The sequence below is a fragment of the Mastacembelus armatus genome, chromosome 12, assembly GCF_900324485.2.
Source record: "Mastacembelus armatus chromosome 12, fMasArm1.2, whole genome shotgun sequence".
Taxonomy (NCBI): Eukaryota; Metazoa; Chordata; class Actinopteri; order Synbranchiformes; family Mastacembelidae; genus Mastacembelus; species Mastacembelus armatus.
Genome location: NC_046644.1, coordinates 20842518 through 20863954, shown reverse-complemented (window position 1 = coordinate 20863954; position 21437 = coordinate 20842518). Strand labels below are relative to the sequence as shown.

At 46.0% G+C, this 21437-nt stretch overlaps 2 protein-coding genes across 2 annotated transcripts; one reads left to right on the top strand and one right to left on the bottom strand.

The window, feature by feature from the left end:
* Positions 1-816: 816 nt before the first annotated feature.
* LOC113124692 (uncharacterized) lies at positions 817-4057 on the top strand. The gene is made up of 3 exons (XM_026297756.1): positions 817-939; positions 1526-1579; positions 1803-4057. Exons 2-3 carry the CDS (start codon positions 1572-1574, stop codon positions 3424-3426), a joined length of 1632 nt encoding a protein of 543 aa, XP_026153541.1. The 5' UTR covers positions 817-939; positions 1526-1571; the 3' UTR covers positions 3427-4057.
* A 12418-nt stretch (positions 4058-16475) lies between these two features.
* Positions 16476-21392, bottom strand: LOC113124770 (hydroperoxide isomerase ALOXE3-like). The gene is made up of 11 exons (XM_026297871.1): positions 21304-21392; positions 21098-21201; positions 20736-20908; positions 20412-20555; positions 19810-20013; positions 19633-19719; positions 19231-19400; positions 18646-18767; positions 18244-18344; positions 17983-18153; positions 16476-16655 (listed from the first exon to the last, which is right to left on the bottom strand). The coding sequence occupies exons 1-11, from the start codon at positions 21390-21392 to the stop codon at positions 16476-16478; spliced, it is 1545 nt and encodes a 514-aa protein (XP_026153656.1).
* Positions 21393-21437: the final 45 nt, after the last annotated feature.

The following is a 21437-nucleotide window of genomic DNA, read 5'->3' as shown; positions in this document are numbered from 1 at the left end:
GTTAGCTAACAGGTGGTTGCTTCAGTCCAGGGGCCAGTGTGGCTGCTGCACAAGGCCTCATCAATGAGCTGCAGCTCCAGAGCACCAGAGTTGATGCTCAGGGTCGGTGCTCGTCGATCCTGCTGCTCATGTGGCTGCTGCTGTGGACGTGGTCCAGCGGACCTCTGACCAAACCAGTATAGCATTATTAAGCAGGACAGAGACAGACTTGGTTTTTGGGAGCTGCAGCTGAATCCATGCTGGTCTACAGCTATGTTAGGCAGCCAGAGTCGTATAAAGGAACCACACTATTGCCTGTGAAAACAGCTTAAATATCCATTATGACATTTCTCCGGGTGATGTGTATCTTCACTAGTCAGAGTGGTAATTAAAGATTTCCACAGTGACACTTTTCCTAGTAGAAACTGTATTTGTTTACAACATAGTAGTTAGACAGTGAGGGATGAGCTGTGCTGTTTGATCCTTCATATGCAAATTATATGCAAAACATCTAGTAACCATGTCCCTTAGCCCCGCCCCTCAGAGCCCTCCATGCCCAAACAATGACAGAAAACCGAAGCTGTTGGTTCTGATTTTGTTTTCAGTGCCTAAATATAGTTTTCAGTGCTAAGATTTCACGGTCACTGTTCTGGCTCCATTGTCTAACAGGTGTCTTCGTCTGTTTGTGGGTTTTTGCTGCACAAATGATTCCTAGTCAGATTCACTTTACTCCAAATGCAAAACATTCAACACCAGAGACTGCACCTGTTCATAAACACCCACTGCGTGGTTGTTTTTCTAACCACCATGTGTCCTCACTTCTTTTAGCCCTGGTCTTTCTGGTGTTTGAACTTAGCCAAACCTGTAGAAGTGGAGATAGGTTTGGTCTGCACATGATGATATATCACAGACAATAAAGAATTGTCTTATCAAGTCCAGGTCCACTGGCACAGATCAGAGGTAAGGACAGTGTCACCTGGTTGGACGTGGGAGATGGTTGCACCTTTTTTAAAGAGACTGAATGAAGGATTTTTGTGCACTGTTGAGATCGAGCAGAGCAGCTGCTCACTGCCTACAGTTTCACTCAGAGCACAATAAATTCCTTCGCTTTCATGACTCAGCCATCAGAGACAAACCTCACAGCTTCTGTATTTGACATGTAGAAAAAGAAGACAGGCTGTGGTTTAACAAGGAGGCAGCGGCAGTTTGGAGGTTTCCTCTGACCGTTAGCAGTTAGCTTAGCATCAAAGCCAGTGTCTGCTCACAGCTGCACTAAACTGGTCATCTGGCCCAGTTTATGGACTGAACACAGAGGGGAAGCAAATTCCTTCATTAAACTATTTCAATATAGTATCATATTACTGGCGTCACCAACACATCCTGATTTAATTGCACATGCAAACTCTCCAGTGGCGCTTAGATACATATGGTGATGGATGATAAAGACAAGGATTAGTGGGGGTTAAAGTTAAGGTAAAGGTAAAGTTCCTACTTTGTGGTAACTGATGAATCGGTGTATAAAAAATGTTTTTTTATCCTACACCAGAGACCAGACGTCAACAGTCGTGGAGATTCGTGTACCAGGGGACAACATGGCAATGTGAGTAGGTCACACAGCTAACTATCAGAGCTAAATGCTATGCACACATTTCTCAACATGTTTCATGCAATTACCCAAAGCTGCTGTTAGGAACTCAACAAGACGTAGCAGAGTCTTTCCAGGATCCACAGGGAGCAACAATCCAGAGAAATCATATATAGATTCATATCCTGAACTGAAATTCTACATGTTTATTGAGCAGTTTTCTACTTTTTATTTCCAGGATCAGTAACAGCTCATCCAAATACAAGAACCTTATCTCCAAAAGTTCTCTTCTGCGTTCAGGATCTCCTGCTGTCTACCAGCTGAGACCAAAAGAAGGAAAGTTGGGAACTCTGACCAGAAAAACTGTTGGTGTAAAAAATCAGAACAAGACAAACAAAACCATCTTACTTGTTGGTGAAACAGGAGCAGGAAAATCTACTCTGATCAACAGTTTGTTCAATTACACCATTGGAGTGAAGTTTGAAGACAACATCTGGTTTGAGATCGTGGAGACAGAAAACAGAAGTCAGTCAGAAAGTCAGACATCAGACGTGATCGTGTACGAGATCTTTGGTTTTGAAGGTGAAACTCTGTCGTACTCTCTGACCATCATCGATACTCCTGGATATGGAGACACCAGAGGGATCGAACATGATGAGAGAGTCAAACAAAGGTTATTGGACTTGTTCCGCTCAGAGGATGGAGTTCATGAACTAAATGCAGTGGGTCTGGTGATGAAGGCCACTGATAATCGAGTGAGTGACCGAATGAGGTACATCTTTGATTCAGTGGTGTCTCTGTTTGGAAAAGACCTGGAGAACAAGATCGTAGCTCTGATCACACAGTCAGATGGAAGAACACCTAAAAATGCTCTTCGTGCTCTTGAAACAGCAAAAATTAAATGTGCCGAAAATGAGAAGAATCAGCCTGTTCACTTTCTGTTTGATAACTGTCAGCATGAAGATCGGACAGAAGAAGAAGAAGAAGAATACTTGAAACTTGCCGATAAAACAACAATGAGAGGAATGAGTCAGTTCACTGCCTTTCTGGAAAAAACTTCACCTCAAAAACTGGAGAAAACTCCAGATGTTCTGAAGGATCGCATCAAGCTGGTAGCCTGCATCCAAAACCTGCAGGACAGAATCAAGTCAACTGAACAAAAGCAAAAAGAAGTACACCAGACTCTGGAAGCTCTGAAGAAACATGAAGAAGAGATGAAGAAGAACGAGAAGTTCACAGTAGAAGTGGATGAGCCCTACAAGGATAAAGAACCTATTGATGGTGGGATGTGGGGGTTGGTGTTTTATGAAGCAGCTGTTACCTGTTCTGTCTGTGTGGAGAACTGTCACTATCCTGGATGCACAATGGCCTGGAGTCCTAAAGACTGTGAGGTCATGAAAGGAGGTCGCTGTACTTCATGTAGTGGGAAGTGTCCTGTGTCAGATCATGTGAAAAAGAGGTGGATCTATGTGACCAAGACCAGGAAAGTTGTGAAAACCTTAGAGGACGTGAAAGCAAAGTATGAAAAGAATAAAGCTGAAAGTGAGAAGAACCTGAGCCTGTTGGAAACTCTTGAAGAGAAAATGGAAACACTGAGAAAAGAGAAGAACCAGCTGCTTGAAGAGGCCTACCAACATGTTGTCAGTCTGGAGGAGATCGCTCTGAATGTGGATTCAGTGTCCACTTATGTCCACTTGGACTTCCTGATCCAGAGGATGAAGGAGAAAGGAGACACAGAGAAGGTCAGGAACCTGGAGGAGATGGAAGGGAGAGTGGATGAAGGAACCAGAGCAGCTCTGAGATACATAAGTGGTCAAGCAAAAGCAGCTGATAAAGAAGGAAAAAAGTATTTTTTTAAATAACAACACAAACCAGACATGTGCTGTGGACTGAGGGCGCCCCCTGGTGTTTGATGCTCAGCACCACAGTCAGTGACAGCAGCTCCCTCCCTGATGTGACCAACTAAAGTCCCACTGAGCTGGACCAACATCCATGGATCTGTCTTTATGTTCTGTCAGCTCAACGTTTCTCTGACGTTCTCTCTGCGTTCTCCTGATGTTTCTCTCATGTGGACACGTGTCCGTAAACTGGTTGTTGGGTCGGTAACAAAACCAGTGACATGATGTAAAAACGTGTCAGTGTTTTCTCATTGAATCAGCTGGTACAGACATTGAACTCAAATAGATAAATATAGAGAGAATGATTGATTACATTGATATAAATGATATATCATCTTCTACACACACACACACGCAGACACACACACACAGCCAGGTTTGGACACTTTACCAGTCATGAGTTCATTAAAGATCATTCGGGAAATAATAAATTATGATTACAACACAAACCAATTAAAACCTATAAGGAGACCTAATGCTGTTGTTTTAATAGGAAATGCTTGTCAACAACCATTTCTATTACCAAAAAATAATTAAGCTCAGTTCTCTAACAAAGGACCTAGAGACATAAGGGGCCTGTGGGGGCTTTAGCACCACCTAAAACCCACAGAAAATATTAGGTCAATTAAAACAAAATCAAAGCTGTCTGTTTGCAATCCTCACAATTATTCTGTTCTGTCAGAGCTGCAGACTTACAGCTGCTGTGATCCACTACCATTAATAAATCAGTCTAACATTTGTGTTGTGAGTATGAGGACGGGGACACATCTAGCTGCAGTCGAGCTGCTTCTATCATTCAAACTGAACATGACCATTTCCAACAGATGCCATTACTTTGACAAAAAAAGCAGCAGTAATATTTTGGTGGGCTAAACTTCAAATATGCACAATTTTACACTGTTGTAATAACTGTAAGATTTTATCTCAGACACTAAACCCAAAGTATGACAATGAAGCCAAGACACTTTACCTGTCTGCAGGACAAAAGCTGCAGTTTCTTACATGCAGAACAGTAATTTCATGTATAGATGCATGTGCAGGCTATCAGACTCTGGAAACAGCATCACTGCTACACTGACCAACCCTGCACTAAGCTCGGTCAGGTTCTTTTCCAACCTGTGGGATCATTAGCGTGTTAACCTACGCAGATTTGGATGAATTTTGGAGTCTGTCTTTTAAAGTTTGTGCCCGTTTTTTTTTTTTTTTTAAAGCCTGTTATGGACCATGTCCTCAATAAAGTTTTGATGATCCAATTGTAAGAAGTGTACTTTGCTGCTCTGGGAACCCCCTTGGAAGGAGTGTACTTGTATGCAAGGTGTGTACAGTTGGTTTTGCAGCACTAGAGAGCACAAAGTGTGCTATTATTCATGCTTATTTGATTTTCTGTTTCAATCTTTCCGACCATACTGAAAGTCCAAGGAGGCATTGAGAGGAATCAGACTAGACAGCTGGCTCAACCTGTGCTCACTCTCACTTCTCCCTACAAAGCCCCACAATCTCTCTTCCTGGGTCGACTCCTTGCTGTCTGTGACCCCTTGTCTCCGTTTATCTGGATCAAGGCTCAGTTACGGAAACGTGACCTCACCTCATCACTACGTGGCATGAACTACATAATATGAGTACAGAGCTGGGAATCTTACGATAAGATCATTTGAGGAGGTAGGTGACTCACAAAATATCTACATCAACCTGTTTCAGGAGAGATGTCCAAGCGAGAGGCTGGTCCAACACCTTCAGGTCCCTGAGCGGCTGTGAGTCCATGTAGGAAGCTCTCACTGTCCTAACAGTACAATCATGACAGAATCACATATAAGGAATCATGAAGACAAGACATACACACAGAAATTAATTCTTTCACACATGAATTATTAAAGCTACAGGCAGTTACTGTTTCATTTTTATTGCTCTTCAGGTACAAAAAGAAAAAAACTGACAGTTTTTCCTGGATAAATAGAACCAAAAGTGAAACTGCTTGAAATTTTAAATCAAACTATGAAAGCGTGATTTTAAAATTGAAACCTTTTTTTTTTACCTGACCTCCACATCAATAGCTTTATTTACTAAGCTTCACATTGCTAAATACGTAAGAAATACACCAGAGGCAATTGAAAAGAACATTCAGGATTCATATGTGGGTTTTCTTTTCAAAGCCACTGAGGTTTTTTGTGTGAAGTGAATAACTTTGCTAAGCAGGTTCTCTGGAGTGACCTGGGTTTATCCTCCGACTCTAAACACAGCAATAATGGCTGGACAACCATAAACACTTTGGAGCTTAAACGGCTTTCTCACCACCAAGTGAACCCTGTTCTGCAACCACTGGCCTAAATACAAGGACTGCAAGCCTGTTGGATTGGAGTGAATGTGCATACATGTTAAACCTGACAACTATGACTGTACCCTTGGCCATTCAGTTGTCTGTCCAGTACACACATTGCTGGAACAGGTCTGAGTCAGATATTGGTTTATTTCATGAACTGCTGAAATGAAACAGTTGAACAGTCAAGTTTTTTATTGTTTTGGTCAAATGACAAAAACTGACATCGATTATCACCACTGCAAACACCAACTCAGCACACCTTAAAGGCAGGTGGTACTTGAGAATAAAATTGCACTGGTAGGGCACGGCCCTGTGGTTTCAGCTGGCCCGGTAGAGATCACCATAGTGGTTGGGCCTGCACGAACTGTAGGTGCCACAGTCACAGCTGGGTCAGCGGGAGGTAGGTTGGTAGTGGCTGGAGATGTGCTTGTTGAACCAGTTGAAGTGGCAATGCTTGTACCTGGCATAGTGCTGGTTGGGATACTGGAGAGGGGACCACTGGTCATTAGAGCTGCACTGGCTGTGGTAAATGTGTCAGCCCCAGTTGTGGTTGAAGCTGTGCTGGCCAGAAGAGCTGTGGGTGGCACTGCAACAGTCTTACTGGCTAAGGCAACGTTGATTGTTGTTGGTAGGATCCTTGCCATGCTTGTGGCTAGGGTGGTGCTGGTTGTTGGAGCCTCTGTGGTCATGGCAGTGACCACACCAGTTCTGGCTGACACAGCAGTGGTTGCCACAGGGGATGGGGCAGTGTTTATCAGAGTAGATGGAAAGTCAACGGAGCGAGATGTTGAAGCCACAATGGCCATGGTAGGGACTTGACTGGAGAGTGTAACAAGGGGAATCTCGCTGGTCATGCCAGCAACTGAACTGAATGAGATTTTGGATGAGGCACTAGTGGCTGTAGCATTAGTGGCTGTAGCTGGAGTAATGGCCTGGGTGGAACTGGTTGTGGTGATGTTGGCTGCAGTATGGAGTGGGACAATATTCATGGTTGGAGCCATACTGGTCATTACTGGAGCAGTGCTAGTGCTGACAGGAACAGCACTGGCTGTGTGTGCGCTTGTTATTTGACCGGTGGTGGTTGTAGCATGGGCTGAAGTGCTTGTGGTTTGGGTCACAGGGACACTGGCCGTGGTAGGTGTGATGATTGGATCAGTGCTAGCTAAGGTAGACATTAGCACAGCGTTCTGAACTACTTTTGTCATGGTTGGAGCAGCACCAGCTGTGGCAGGACCTTCTTTCGTTATGGTTGGGATGATGCCGACTATGGTCGGGACTGGGACAGTGCTTGTGTTTGAAGCCACATTTGTTGTTGGAGCAGCACTAGTTGTGGTAGTGGATTTGTTGGCACCATTTGTGGGTGGGGCTGTGGGTCCAGTTCCTGGCAAAGCAGTGTTGCTTGTGACAGCATGAGCCATGGATGGAGCCAGGACAGTGTTTGCAGATGGGCCTGCTTTTGTCCTGGTTGGAGACAAGCTGGTCATGACTGAGATGGTGCTGGCTGTGGCAGTGGATTGAGTGCCACTGGTTGTGAGTGGAGCCACATTGGACAAGGTAGGAACTTTGGCAGTGCTTGATGTTGGTGCTACAGTTATTCGAGGCATGAGCAGAGCAAGATTGGTTGGGGTGATGCTTAAAGTTGGAGCCAGACTGGTTAGGGTTGGGATCACACTGGCTGTGGTATGCGTTAGGACAGTGGATGGCACTGCTTTTGTTGTGGTTGGAGCAGCACTTGCTCTGGTCATCACAATGGTGGTCATGGACGGCACCACGGTGACTGTGGCAGGACCTTCTTTTGTTATGTTTGGGGTGATGTTGACTATGGTCATGACTGGAACGGTGCTTATGTTTGGAGCCCTGTTTCTTGTTGGAGTGGACTTAGTTGAGGTAGGGGATTGGCTGGCACCATGTGTGGGTGGGGCTGTGGCACCAGTTGTTGGCAAAACAGTGTTGCTTGTGACTGCACTAGCCATGGATGGAGCCAGGACAGTGTTTGCAGATGGGGCTGCTTTTGTCCCAGTTGGACCCAAGCTGGTCATGAATAGGGTGGTGCTGGCTATGGCAGTGGATTGCGGGCCACTGGTTGCATGTGGAACCACACTAGTCATGGTAGGAGCTTTGGCAGTGCTTATTGGAGATGCAGTGACTGTAACAGTGGACTGAACAGCACCAGTTGTGAGTGGGGCAGCAGTTCCAGTCATGGGTAGAGCAAGATTGGTTGTGGTGATGCTTAAAGTTCGAGCCAGACTGGTTAGGGTTGGGATCACGATGGTTGTGGTAGGTGTTAGGACAGTGGTTGACACTGTGTTTACTGTGGGAGGAGTAGCACTTGCTCTGGTCATCACAATGGTGGTCATGGTTGGAGCCACACCGACTGTGGCAGGAGCTCCTTTTTTCATGGTCGGGGTGATGCTGGCTGTGGTAGTGGTTTGAGTAGCACCATTTGGGGGTGGGGTTGTCGCACCAGTTCCTGGCAAAGTAGTGTTGCTTGTGACAGCACCAGCCAGGGCGAGAGCCAGGACAGTGTTTACAGATGGGCCTGCTTTTGTCCTGGTTGGAGACAAGCTGGTCATGACTGAGATGGTCCTGGCTGTGGCAGTGGATTGATTGCCACTGGTTGTGAGTGGAGCCACATTGGACAAGGTAGAAACTTTGGCAGTGCTTGATGTTGATGATACAGTGATTCGAGTAGTGGACTGAACAACACCAGTTGTGGGTGGGGCAGCAGTTCCAGTCATGGGCAGAACAGCATTGGTTGTGGTGATGCTTGAAGTTGGAGCCAGACTGGTTAGGGTTGGGCTCACGATGGCTGTGGTAGGTGTTAGGACCGTGGTTGGCACTGCTTTTGTTGTGGTTGGAGCAGCACTTGCTCTGGTCATCACAACGGTGGTCACGGATGGCACCACGGTAACTGTGGCAGGACCTTCTTTTGTTATGGTTGGGGTGATGCTGACCATGGTCGTGACTGGGACAATGCTTATGTTTGGAGCCACGTTTGTTGTTGGAGTGGACTTAGTTGAGGTATGGGATTGGTTGCCACCAGTTGTGGGTGGGGCTATGGCACCAGTTACTGGCAAAGTAGTGTTGCTTGTGACTGCACCAGCCATGGATAGAGCCAGGACAGTGTTTGCAGATGGGGCTGCTTTTGTCCCAGTTGGACCCAAGCTGGTCATGAATAGGGTGGTGCTGGCTATGGCAGTGGATTGCGGGCCACTGGTTGCATGTGGAACCACACTAGTCATGGTAGGAGCTTTGGCAGTGCTCGTTGGAGCTACAGTGACCGTAACAGTGGACTGAACAGCACCAGTTGTGGGTGGGGCAGCAGTTCCAGTCATGGGCAGAACAGCTTTGGTTGTGGTGATGCTTGAAGTTGGAGCCAGACTGGTCAATGTTGAGATGACACTGCCTGTGGTAGGTGATAGGACAGTGGTTGGCACTGCGTTTGCTGTGGTTGGAGCAGCACTTGCTCTGGTCATCACAATAGTGGTCATGGTTGGAGCAGCACTGGCTGTGGCAGGAGCTTTTTTCGTGGTTGTGTTGATGCTGGTTGTGACCATGACAGTGCTTGTGTATGGAGAAACATTTGCTGTTGTAGCAGCGCTAGTTGAGGTAGTGGATTTGTTGGCACCGTTTGTGGGTGGGGTTTTCGCACCAGTTCCTGGCAAAGCAGTGTTTGTGACAGCACCAGCCATGGACGGAGCCAGGACAGTGTTTGCAGATAGGGCTGCTTTTGTCCTGATTGTAGCCAAGCTGGTCATGATTGAGATGGTGCTGGCCGTGGCAGTGAATTGAGTGCCACTAGTCGTAGGTGGAGCCACACTGGACAAGGCAGCAACTTTCACAGTGTTTGATGGTACTGCAGTGATTGCAGTAGTGGACTGAACAGCACCAGTTGTGGGTGGGGCAGCAGTTCCAGTCATGGGTAGAGCAAGATTGGTTGTGGTGATGTTTGAAGTTGGAGCCAGACTGGTCAGGGTTGGGATCACACTGGCTGTGGTAGGTGATAGGGCAGTGGTTGGCACTGCTTTTGTTGTGGTTGGAGCAGCACTTGCTCTGGTCATCACAATGGTGGTCACGGACGGCGCCACGGTGACTGTGGCAGGACCTTCTTTTGTTATGTTTGGGGTGATGTTGACTATGGTCGTGAGTGGAACGGTGCTTATGTTTGGAGCCCTGTTTCTTGTTGGAGTGGACTTAGTTGAGGTAGGGGATTGGCTGGCACCATGTGTGGGTGTGGCTGTGGCACCAGTTGTTGGCAAAACAGTGTTGCTTGTGACTACACCAGCCATGGATGGAGCCAGGACAGTGTGTAGAGACAGAGCTGGTTTTGTCCCAGTTGCAGCCAAGCTGGTCATGAATACGGAGGTGCTGGCTATGGCAGTGGATTGCGGGCCACTGGTTGCATGTGGAACCACAATAGTCATGGTAGGAGCTTCGGCAGTACTTATTGGAGCTGCAGTGACTGTAACAGTGGACTGAACAGCACCAGTTGTGAGTGGGGCAGCAGTTCCAGTCATGGGCAGAACAGCATTGGTTGTGGTGATGCTTGAAGTTCGAGCCAGACTGGTTAGGGTTGGGATGACACTGGTTGTGGTAGGTGTTAGGACAGTGATTGGCACTGCTTTTGTTGTGGTTGCAGCAGCACTGGCTGTGGCAGGAGCTTTTTTCACGGTTGGGGTGATGCTGACTATGGTCATGAACGGGACAGTGCTTGAGACTGGAACCTCATTTGTTGTTGGAATGGTGCTAGTCGAGGTAGTGGATTGGTTGGCAATGATTTTGAGTGGGACTGTGGCACCAGCTGCTAGCAAACTAGTGTTGCTTGTGATAGCACTAGCCATGGATGGAGCTAGGATGGTGTGTGCTGACAGAGCTGCTTTTGTCCTGGTTTGAGCCAAGCTTGTCATGAATGGGGTGGTGCTGGCTGTGGTAGTGGATTCAGTGCCACTGATTCTGGGTAGAACCACACTGGTCATGGTAGGAGCTGCAGTGATTCCTGTTATGGACTGAAGAGCAATTCCATTTGTAGGCAGAGCTGTGTTGATTGTGGTGGTGCTTGTAGTCTGAACAACACTGGTCAGGGTTGGTGTTGCATGGGCTGTGGTAGACATTAGCACAGCATTCTGAGCTGCTTTTGTCATGGCTGGAGTAGCATTGCCTGTGGCATGACCTTTTGTTATGGTTGGGATGATGCTGACAATGGTTGTGACTGGGACAACACTTTTGTTTGGAGCCCTGTTTCTTGTTGGGGTGGTGATGGATGTGGTAGTGGATTGAGTAGCACCATGTGTGGGTGGGGCTGTGGGTCCAGTTGCTGGCAAAGTAGTGTTGCTTGTGACTGCACCAGCCATGGATGGAGCCAGGACAGCATTTGCAGATGGGGCTGCTTTTGTCCTGGTTTGAGTCAAGCTGGTCATGAATAGGGTGGTCCTGGCTATGGCAGTGGATTGAGGGCCACTGGTTGCATCTGGAACCACACTAGTCATGGTAGGAGCTTTGGCAGTGCTTGTTGGAGCTACAGTGACCGTAACAGTGGACTGAACAGGACCAGTTGCGGGCGGGTGAGCAGTTCCAGTCATGGGCAGAACAGCATTGGTTGTGATGATACTTGAAGTTGGAGCCAGACTGGTCAGAGTCGGGATCACACTGGCTGTGGTAGGTGTTAGGACAGTGGTTGGCACTGCTTTTGTTGTGGTTGGAGCAGCACTTGCTCTGGTCATCACAATAGTGGTCATGGTTGGGGCTCGGCTGGGCTGGGCTGTGGCAGGAGCTTCTTTTTTCATGGTTGGGGTGATGCTGGTAGTGGATTGAATGCCACTGGTTGTGGGTGGAGTCACCGTTACGGTAAAAGCTTTGGCATAGCCTGTTGGAGCTGCAGTGACTCTGGTAGTTGATTGAATGGCACCAATTGAGAGTGGGGTCGCAGTTCCAGTTGTGGGCAGTGCAGCGTTGGTTGTGGTTGTAGTTGGAGCCGCTCTGGTCAGGACTGGGGTGGCACTGGCTTTAGCAGGTTTTAAGACATTGTTTGTGGTTGGAATTGCATTTGTTGTGGTTAGAGCAGTGCTAGTAGTCTCAATACTCACATTTGGAGCCATGCCATTTACAGATGGGGTGGTGCTGGCTGTGGTAGGTGTTAGGACAGTGTTCAGACTGTTTGTTATAGTTGGGGTGATGCCGACTATGGTTGTGACTGGAATGCTGCTTGCGTTTGGAGCCATGTTTATGGTTGGACCAGCGCTAGTTGAGGTAGTGGAATGAGTAGCACCATTTCTGGCTGGGGCAGTGGTACCAGTTGCTGACAAAGCAGTGCTGATTGTGATAGATGCCAGGATGGCATTTGTCAGAGCTGCTTTTGTTCTGTGTGGAGCAGCATGAACTGTGGATTGGGTACCACCAGTTGTGGTTGGAATCATATTTGTTGTGGTGGTGCTCGTGGTTGAAAGCATGTGTGTTGTGACATCGGCTGGAGGGGCGCCAGTAGTGGCTGGGCCATCACTGGTCTTTGCAGAGGTAGGAGCAGCTGTACGGGTCACAGCAGAGGCTGAGATATTTGAGGTGGGAGCAGCACTGGCTGTGATAATAGCACAAGCAGCTCTGGTTATGGTAGCTGGGGGAGCACAGGGTATGGTTGCAGGTTGGGGAGATATACTTGTCACAGGGGCCCAAGCAGATCTGGCTGGGGTAGATGGAGTGCTCCGTTTGGCAGCAGGAGCTTTTGTTTTACTGTCAATGTACGGTCCCTCAGGAACTTCATTGAATTCCCACAACTCAAAGTTTTTCACATCAGTATAGATCATTTTCGTTATTGCTGCTGGTTCACTTTTGTCATCATCTGGACATGGTTTTGGTTCCAGTAGGTCAAAACCAGACTCCTCCAAGTCCCAAAATCTCCACAGATCCTGTTCTTTCAGAAATCTTTTTTGACAGTTCAGCCTACTTTGTGTTATTGCACTGAAACAAGCTGCCAGCATCGTGGCCATTTCACCAGTCAAGTCAACATAAATGATTTCAAAGATTGAGTCCTGTGAAACAGTCCCATGTTAGTTCCTATTCAACTATTCACAAAGTCCATTGTGGTTTAGACTTTCCTTACCGTGTCCGATGGTGTCGGCATATCCACAAACACTGCGTCCTGGGTGGTTGTCGTCAGGGCTCTTCCAGGTACGCCACCTTTACTCAGACATTTTACCCTCTTCACTCTTGCTCCAAAAGGTAGTTTCACAGTGACACCTGTTGATGTGCAGGTCACTGAAGGTGGTGCCGGTTGCACTGATGCAGCAGGAGTCTTGCAAGTGGCCACGCCAGTGCTGTCAGCCTGCAGCAGGTGGTCAAAGTAACGCAGTCTGAATTGGCGAAACCTCATTCCATCAGAAACCTGCAACAGAGCAGCATCACCAGTTTTAGCTAGTTATGGTCTTCAGTTTACAAATACTGACATTAACCTAATATGGTCTCCAGGACCAGAATGAGAGCTGATACATTCTACAGTGGATGTCAAGAAATTTTTACCCATGATTCCATGCGGCAGTTGGCATAGGAGAGTTTCAGCAGCAGCCATGGGCCAAAGGTACGAACTGAACCTTGACACCTTTCTGGCAGCGACAACTTCCCACCTGCAAATATGATTTGAAAAAAAAAAATGTATAAAGTCAATGTTACATGAACAAAAAGTGATGAGACTTGATCAGCCAGCAGGGGGCACCACCCCCCTATACAGGTATCTGGACAGTGAGCTCTACTTGCTCTGGTGAAACACACCTGAGGGCAGATCAGTCTGTGCTGGGGACCCGTAATAGAACAAGTCTGTTGAAAAACACCATCTGACTGAAGGAACTGCATCTTGGATCAGGAGGTTCACAAGTTTGAGTCTGGGCTGATCGACCAACACAGAACAGAAGTATAAACACATTGTGGGGAGAAGAAGCGACTCCCATTCAGTCCAGAAGGTTTCAGGTCCACATTTTGTTCTCCAGGCTCTGAACTTCAGCTCATTGTTTGAAACCATTAATGGAAATGTAAAAAGGCCAAGTCCAGGGTTTAATGTGAGAGGATTTATAGAAATACAGAAAAACAGTACCCATTTGCATCCAAATTGTTTCTGTACCAGTCAAACTGGACACTCTGGTCTTCCTCCTCGCACCAGTACCCCCACAGCATCACCCCCACCAACACAACCACCGGATTACCCCAGTTTTAGAAAAACAGGACTCTTCTAGTATGGAAACGGCTGTAGCAGATGCACAAATCAAACTCACCTTCCAGACGCAGGCGTGAGTGGCGGACGAGGGAGAAGCGGACCGACAGGGACGTGTTGCTACAGCGGTACTGAGGCCGTCCGAGGTCTGATGAGTCCACGTGCTCTGAAACTGGACCAACGGAAACCGGGTCAGACTGAAGAGTTTCAGCCCCTTTCTCTTATACTAAAAACTGAATTTTAACCACACAGGTTGTCTGGCTGAAGCCGAGGGAGTTCTGGATGCGCTCGGAATCACTTCATTTACCAAAATCTGAAACAGTAAATACGTTAATGGAGAAAATCGATGACTTAATCTACTGCACATGGTTTGGACGTGTACAAGTGAAAATTCAGGTTCATGGACTTCGTTAATAAGATATGAAGCAACTGAGATCTCTGGACCCGACCAGGTGTGTTTTTACCTTCCAAAAACTTCCAGACCGACACAGGAAAAAGTTCTCTCCGGGTCTCCACCGGCGGCTCAGAGTCCAAGAACAGCGCCTCCCAACCCGCTAAACCCCCGTTCGCTTCCTGATGTGTTTCCTCTGCCATGTTGAACCGGATCAGGGTCATCAAACCGAACCAAACCCAAATCATGGTCGTCATTTTCACAATTCTCACAGCCAACATGTTCCGCTTCGCGTCTCGGTGGCCACTGACAGCGACTGACATTGATAAATAGCCTATGGCCGGACACCTGGACACACCTGGTAGCTAATTGGGTCATTCGAACCGGATATTGAACGGCTGCTGTCCCATGTGTGGGTTTAAGCTTGTGCGGAAGGAGCTCTGCTAAAAAATAAAGTAACGGTAAAGATATGTTTTTTTTTAAATCGCTAAACTATGAATCTGTACAACTTTTATGGTTTTATTAAACCGGTGTTTGAAATGTGTTATTTTATTTCACACCAATAGATTCATTTATTGAACAGTGTGAATTTACAAAATAAAAGCAGGATGGAAGAGTCAGAATTAACCGGTTGCTGTGTGGAAATAATCAGAATAAACACATTTAGTCACCTGAAAAATTATTGTTTGTTTATTAGTGTTGTTGAAACAGAGCTCTGTCCTGAACAGGTGAGAAATTTCAGCGTCTTTAATGACAATATTAAAAACTTTACACTGATCAGCCACAACATTAAAACCTCCTGCCTAATATCATTAATGTCCCCTGCTGCAACGGCGCCCCCAAAGAGGGGCCGGGGGGCGTGCGCCCTCCCGGAAAATACCCTGCCACCCCACTGCCCCCCCCAGAAAAGCTCCAGTCTTTTAATAAATCATATTCAGTGCATACAAACAATACAGTCATCTTCAATCAAGACATAATGCAAAGCCTAAATGAATAAATAAATAAATCATAAGTAAATGATTCATGATTGAATATTTATACAACCCTGCGCTGCTGCCCAGCAATTTCAACTGACTGGTAACAGCAATTCCAACCTTCACCTGTGGGGGCGATAATATCCCAAAAGGCGTTTAGTGATTCAGCAGAAGAAGAAGAAGAAGCAGAAGCATTGTCCGACATCTATAAGGTATATTAATTAGAACGCGCACTTTTTTTGTAATCTAATAAATTAATTTAGTCTCCTCACACATTTTCACTCTAACTCCAGGTTGTTTCAGTCTTGTCCCTGTGTGGGAAGGACACTGCGGCAGGCTAACACTGGCAGCTGGCAGTCCGGAGAGCTAACCAGTAAGTAAATTAATGCTGTAATATTAATTGTAAGTAGTGTCGGCCTTAATGTTAGCGTGTGTTTTAGTAAACAGTTGAGAGAGTAGCGTTATCAGACCTGACAATGTCTATGAGCTGTTTTAGTCAAGGTGCGCGCTGTGCTGTCTCAATTTACAAAGAGCTGTTTTTAAAAAATTATGAAACGCGTGTTTTCAAAATGTTTGTGTTTCTCAAAATTGAGGTAAATGTGTTTGATGTATATTGTCTTTTTAATGGAAAAGAGTCTAGAGCTGAACTCAACCTGAGGTACCACTTAGAGGCCCAATTTGGTGTGCCACCCCAAGATTTTCTCCGGCCCCCCTCTGGCCACCCTTGTGAAAATGTTCTGGGGGCGCCACTGCCCTTCTGGTAAAACCTGCTCCACTTTGAGCAGCTACAACAGGACAGTTGTTTGCATCAGTGATAGTGAATTTTATTTTTGATACTGTTGGTTCATTTTGCTGCGATACGTATGTGTTGACCTAAAATCAAAATATCTCTACAAAGATGCAAGAGATCCACATCATTTCTCCACAAAATAGAAATGAATACCAGAGACAAACTCTTAATTTCAAAGAGAAAATATCATCAGATGATTTAACTTAAATTAAAGCTAAGATGAGCGTCTTGGGATAAATTACCATGAATTATTCTGTTTTATTCTAAAGTTTATAACTGAGCAGTTTCATTGATTAACATTTTATATTTAAATCAAAATGAAAAAATAACTCTTAGCACAGTGCATGTTAGCGCGTCACGCTGTCCTCCACGGAGGCGGGGTCCAGGTACACGTATGGCAGCGTCAGGCCGACGTTTCTTGCTCTGATGTCACAGGTGAGACGCTTCAGGTCACAACGGAAACGAGCTGCCATCTCCCTTGGAATGACCTCTGTGAAATGCTGCTCCGCTGAGCCGCCCAGAGGAACCTGAGAGGACAAGCAGAGATCGGTTTATTAGGAACCCCTGTGTGGACCCAGTCGGTTTATTAGGAACCCCTGTGTTGGACCCAGTCGGTTTATTAGGAACCCCTGTGTCGACCCAGTCGGTTTATTAGGAACCCCTGTGTCGTGCACGGTCGGTTTATTAGGAACCCCTGTGTCGTGCACGGTCGGTTTATTAGGAACCCCTGTGTCGTGCCCGGTCGGTTTATTAGGAACCCCTGTGTCGTGCCAGGTCTGTTTATTAGGAACCCCTGTGTCGTGCCAGGTCTGTTTATTAGGAACCCGTGTCGTGCACGGTCGGTTTATTAGGAACCCCTGTGTCGACCCACTCGGTTTATTAGGAACCCCTGTGTCGACCCACTCGGTTTATTAGGAACCCCTGTGTCGTGCCCGGTCGGTTTATTAGGAACCCCTGTGTTGGACCCAGTCGGTTTATTAGGAACCCCTGTGTCGACCCACTCGGTTTATTAGGAACCCCTGTGTCGTGCCCGGTCGGTTTATTAGGAACCCCTGTGTTGGACCCAGTCGGTTTATTAGGAACCCCTGTGTGGACCCAGTCGGTTTATTAGGAACTCCTGTGTTGGACCCAGTCGGTTTATTAGGAACCCCTGTGTCGACCCAGTCGGTTTATTAGGAACCCCTGTGTCGTGCACGGTCGGTTTATTAGGAACCCCTGTGTCGTGCACGGTCGGTTTATTAGGAACCCCTGTGTCGTGCCCGGTCGGTTTATTAGGAACCCCTGTGTCGTGCCAGGTCTGTTTATTAGGAACCCCTGTGTCGTGCCAGGTCTGTTTATTAGGAACCCCTGTGTCGTGCCCGGTCTGTTTATTAGGAACCCGTGTCGTGCACGGTCGGTTTATTAGGAACCCCTGTGTCGACCCACTCGGTTTATTAGGAACCCCTGTGTCGACCCACTCGGTTTATTAGGAACCCCTGTGTCGTGCCCGGTCGGTTTATTAGGAACCCCTGTGTTGGACCCAGTCGGTTTATTAGGAACCCCTGTGTCGACCCACTCGGTTTATTAGGAACCCCTGTGTCGTGCCCGGTCGGTTTATTAGGAACCCCTGTGTTGGACCCAGTCGGTTTATTAGGAACCTCTGTGTCGTGCCCAGTCGGTTTATTAGGAACCCCTGTGTCGGACCCAGTCAGTCTAATCCAACAATCGCGCAGTATCCTCTTTCATGAAGTGGAGTGCTCAGACTGTCACAGATGTTCATTCAGTTTGTTTGGACTGGACTCTGTTATACTGACAGTGTTTCTAGTGTTACTGATATAAATGAAGTTGACAGGTTTGCAGTTTTTGTGCTCATACAAAGTCTGCAGGTTCCTTGCTGAGCAGGTAGATGGTGGTGAGGCCGTGCACGGTGGAGTTGACATCAGGAAAACTGTCCAGGAGACTGAGTTCACTGCAGTGTCCCCTGGATGCCGGAGGAGGGCGCTGCAGTCCCACAGGAGCATTCGGCATCCAGCCGAAATAATCCAGCTGCACAAGAACACAACAGGAAAATTTTGTCACTAGGCACAGAGACCGAAGTAATTTTATTTTACAAAAGCACAAGAAAACTAGTTCTACCTGCGCGTTGTTTACAGCAGCATGCTGTGCAGATGCATTAAAGATCACCATGGTAACAAAGTATGCAAGTTCCGACACTGAAGTGAAGGATTTTGGGAAACCTGGTAGAGACCGATATTATGGCTGATTTATTAAATTTCTTCACTTTGGTTATTTTACAAATTTTATGTCCACATTTATTTTGAACCCTAAAAGAAAATGTAACTACAATTGACTTTGGTGTTTCTACGAAACCCATTTAAGTTAGGAGGATGTTCTTCTGATAGTACTGCACCTTTTATTTTGAAACTTCTGTATCAGTGTAAATCAGAGTTCAGGTAAAATACTTCAGTATATTGGTGAAAGTACTGCAGCAGTAACACTGATGCTCAAAAATACAACAGTACAACCATTTTGAAATACCTTTCTTCACGTCTCCTAGGCGACCAAACACAATGATCTCATTAATCCAACTCTGCAGCTCAGAGTCTCTGATGACATCATCATCACCGTGGTAATAGTAGCTGACCACTCCCTCAACATACCTGCAGCCAATCAGAGCACAGGGACTTTTGAGCTAAACCAATCACATTTCCAACTGAAACGATGGGCTGAATATTTTTACATCACGGTTTGGGTTTGACTTTGTCACCTGCCAAATACAGTGACTCCCACCAGACACTTTGGCAGGTGGAATTATATGTTTTTTAAAATCTGAGTCTCCTCAAAAGGCATCTGAAATAAACTGCAATTTGACACTACAACTCCCATGACCACTATCTGCACAGTATTTGCTCATTGGTCCAGTGGAGAAGCACACTGCCTTACACTTGTGCACTGACCTTATCAGAGCTCTTCTTCAAAAAGGATAATTACAGCACGCCATAGTCAGCCCATGTTAGAATTTCATCAGTTCTTTTAGTTCATTACATTAAGACTAATAATCCAGAGCAATAAATACCACTGAGCATAAAGTAAAGTTTTCAATCTTTTCAGGTCACATCACACCTGTGGATGATGTCCCACAGCCGCAGGCCGTCATCACGGTAATAATAACCAGGAACAGCATCCATGCCACGCCCAGTGATGTCATCAGGTAAACACAGGTCTTGATAGGTGAGAGAGGCCGACGCCTTCCTTAGGAACTCCAGCGTAGCAGCTCCGCCCACCGCTGTGTACTTAATATTGCATAAAATGAAGTTAAAAATTAAACTTAAAAAAACAGAAAACATGATATTTTGTAAATAAAAAATAAATCTTAAACTAAAATGATCAAATATTTAAAAATAGATTGATGTCTGCTTCCCTGTGTACTTCCAGAGTAAAGGATAACCTTCAAACAATATTAAAATATTCTAAAATTAATAAATGGTGGTAAGTCCCCGGCCCGCTAAAGCGGTGGACTCAGACCTCTTGTAGTAACCCTCCATTGGAAAGCAGCAGCTGTCGAGCCAGAGCGTCGATCTCCAAAGTGAAACGGAAGTGAGGAATCAACAGCTGCAAAAAACACAAATACAGAAAATACTGGAACACGTGCAAAGACACAGGTGAAAAACAGGTATGGACACGACTTGTAGTTCTGCGTACTTTGTAGAGAGGGTGCACCATGGGAAAGCTGCGAAGTGTTGCCATGGCGAAGAGCTCTGACATCACATGTGTGCGCAGGAAGTGTGAACGCAGCTCATGATCGGCAAAGTCTGCCGAACGTACAAACGTTTTAGCCGTCAGCCAATCAGCTTTCAGATCCTTAGGACTGAAGACCGGGTTGGATTCAACTGGAGACTGCTTCAGCTAGGTAAGGAAACAAGGAGACAACACAATTGTATTTGTGTTACATGTTTATAGTTCATTATGAGAACAGAATAGATATTTAAATCCTCTAGGCAGCACCATGTTATGAAAATCTTGCTCAGCATAAAACTGTTCAGTTATTTCTCACCTGGGATTTAAGTAAGTGCCTCTGCAACTACTTGATATAACAGCAACATAACAAAAAATGCAGTAACATACAACAAAGAATAGAGACTCTACTAAATGAAAATAAATTCAGTGACATTCTCAATAATGGTTAAACTCCATGTTCAAATATGATTTGGATATAAAAAAAATAAGCTGAATAAATCAGGATCTTTTTATGCCGATGAAACAGACATATTTACTTGTTGTGTTCAGGAGTCAGGTGATATTACCTGGATGGCAATGGGCAGCAGTTGGTAATTGGAGTTCAGGTGAAGCAGGACAATTGGTGCTGTCAGGTAATTCTGTTTCCTGTTCACAGTGTTTGCTGTGAGACCATCCAGCAGCTGATAATCCACCACAAACATGTTTCCTCTCTGCAGAAACGCACAGTATTTAAATAACCTCAGCATTGATCACACAGCAGCTATAAAATACGAAATATACATTTATTTACAACACATTAGTCACAATGTACAGAATGATTGTTTTTAGGTGTTTCTATCATTTTAATTATTGCATCTCTATGTTAAAGTGACAGAAATATAGCACTTCACCTCCATCTCCTGATGGAGGCTGACTCCCCCCTCCAGCAATGCCCCAACCATTTCCTCAGTAACGGCCAGTTTAGGTGGAATTTCTGTGCAGCGGCGGATCAGAGTTGGGTTGGCTCCATTCAGGAACTGATGCCCAAAGAACCAGTCCTCCCTCCAGAACTGCTCCACTAGCCCTAACCACCAGGAGGGTGAGTCCGATTAATAACATTTATAGCCATAGATAACAAACAATATAAGAAAATCACAACAAATCAACTGATCCCTAACTATTTTCTTAAGAACAATTTCTAGAAACACTTTTCAAACTGTTTCTAAAAGATGCTCATTAAAACTGGTGGTGGTTAAAGAACTAGTGGTCTCACTGCAGACTGGGGTCCTGGTCTTCAAGCAGAGCTGATGGATCTGATGAAAACATGACCACCGCTGCTGAAGAAACCAGAAGCTCTCCAGACCCAGCTCCAGCAGACTGCAGGGTAGAAGAGGTGAAGGAGACAACAGGAACAGGAAGTCACTAAGAACTTCTCCAAAGTAAAGGCCATCTGAGCGGTTTGTGCAGTCGAGAACATACGCTTCACTAAAGGTCACAATCATGTCGGTTGCCCTGGATATGGAGAATCGATCCTCAGCAGGAAGTGAGGTAACACCATCAGCCTTCATCGTCTCTGGTAGACCATCGTCATAGAAACTCCACCTAAAAAAATC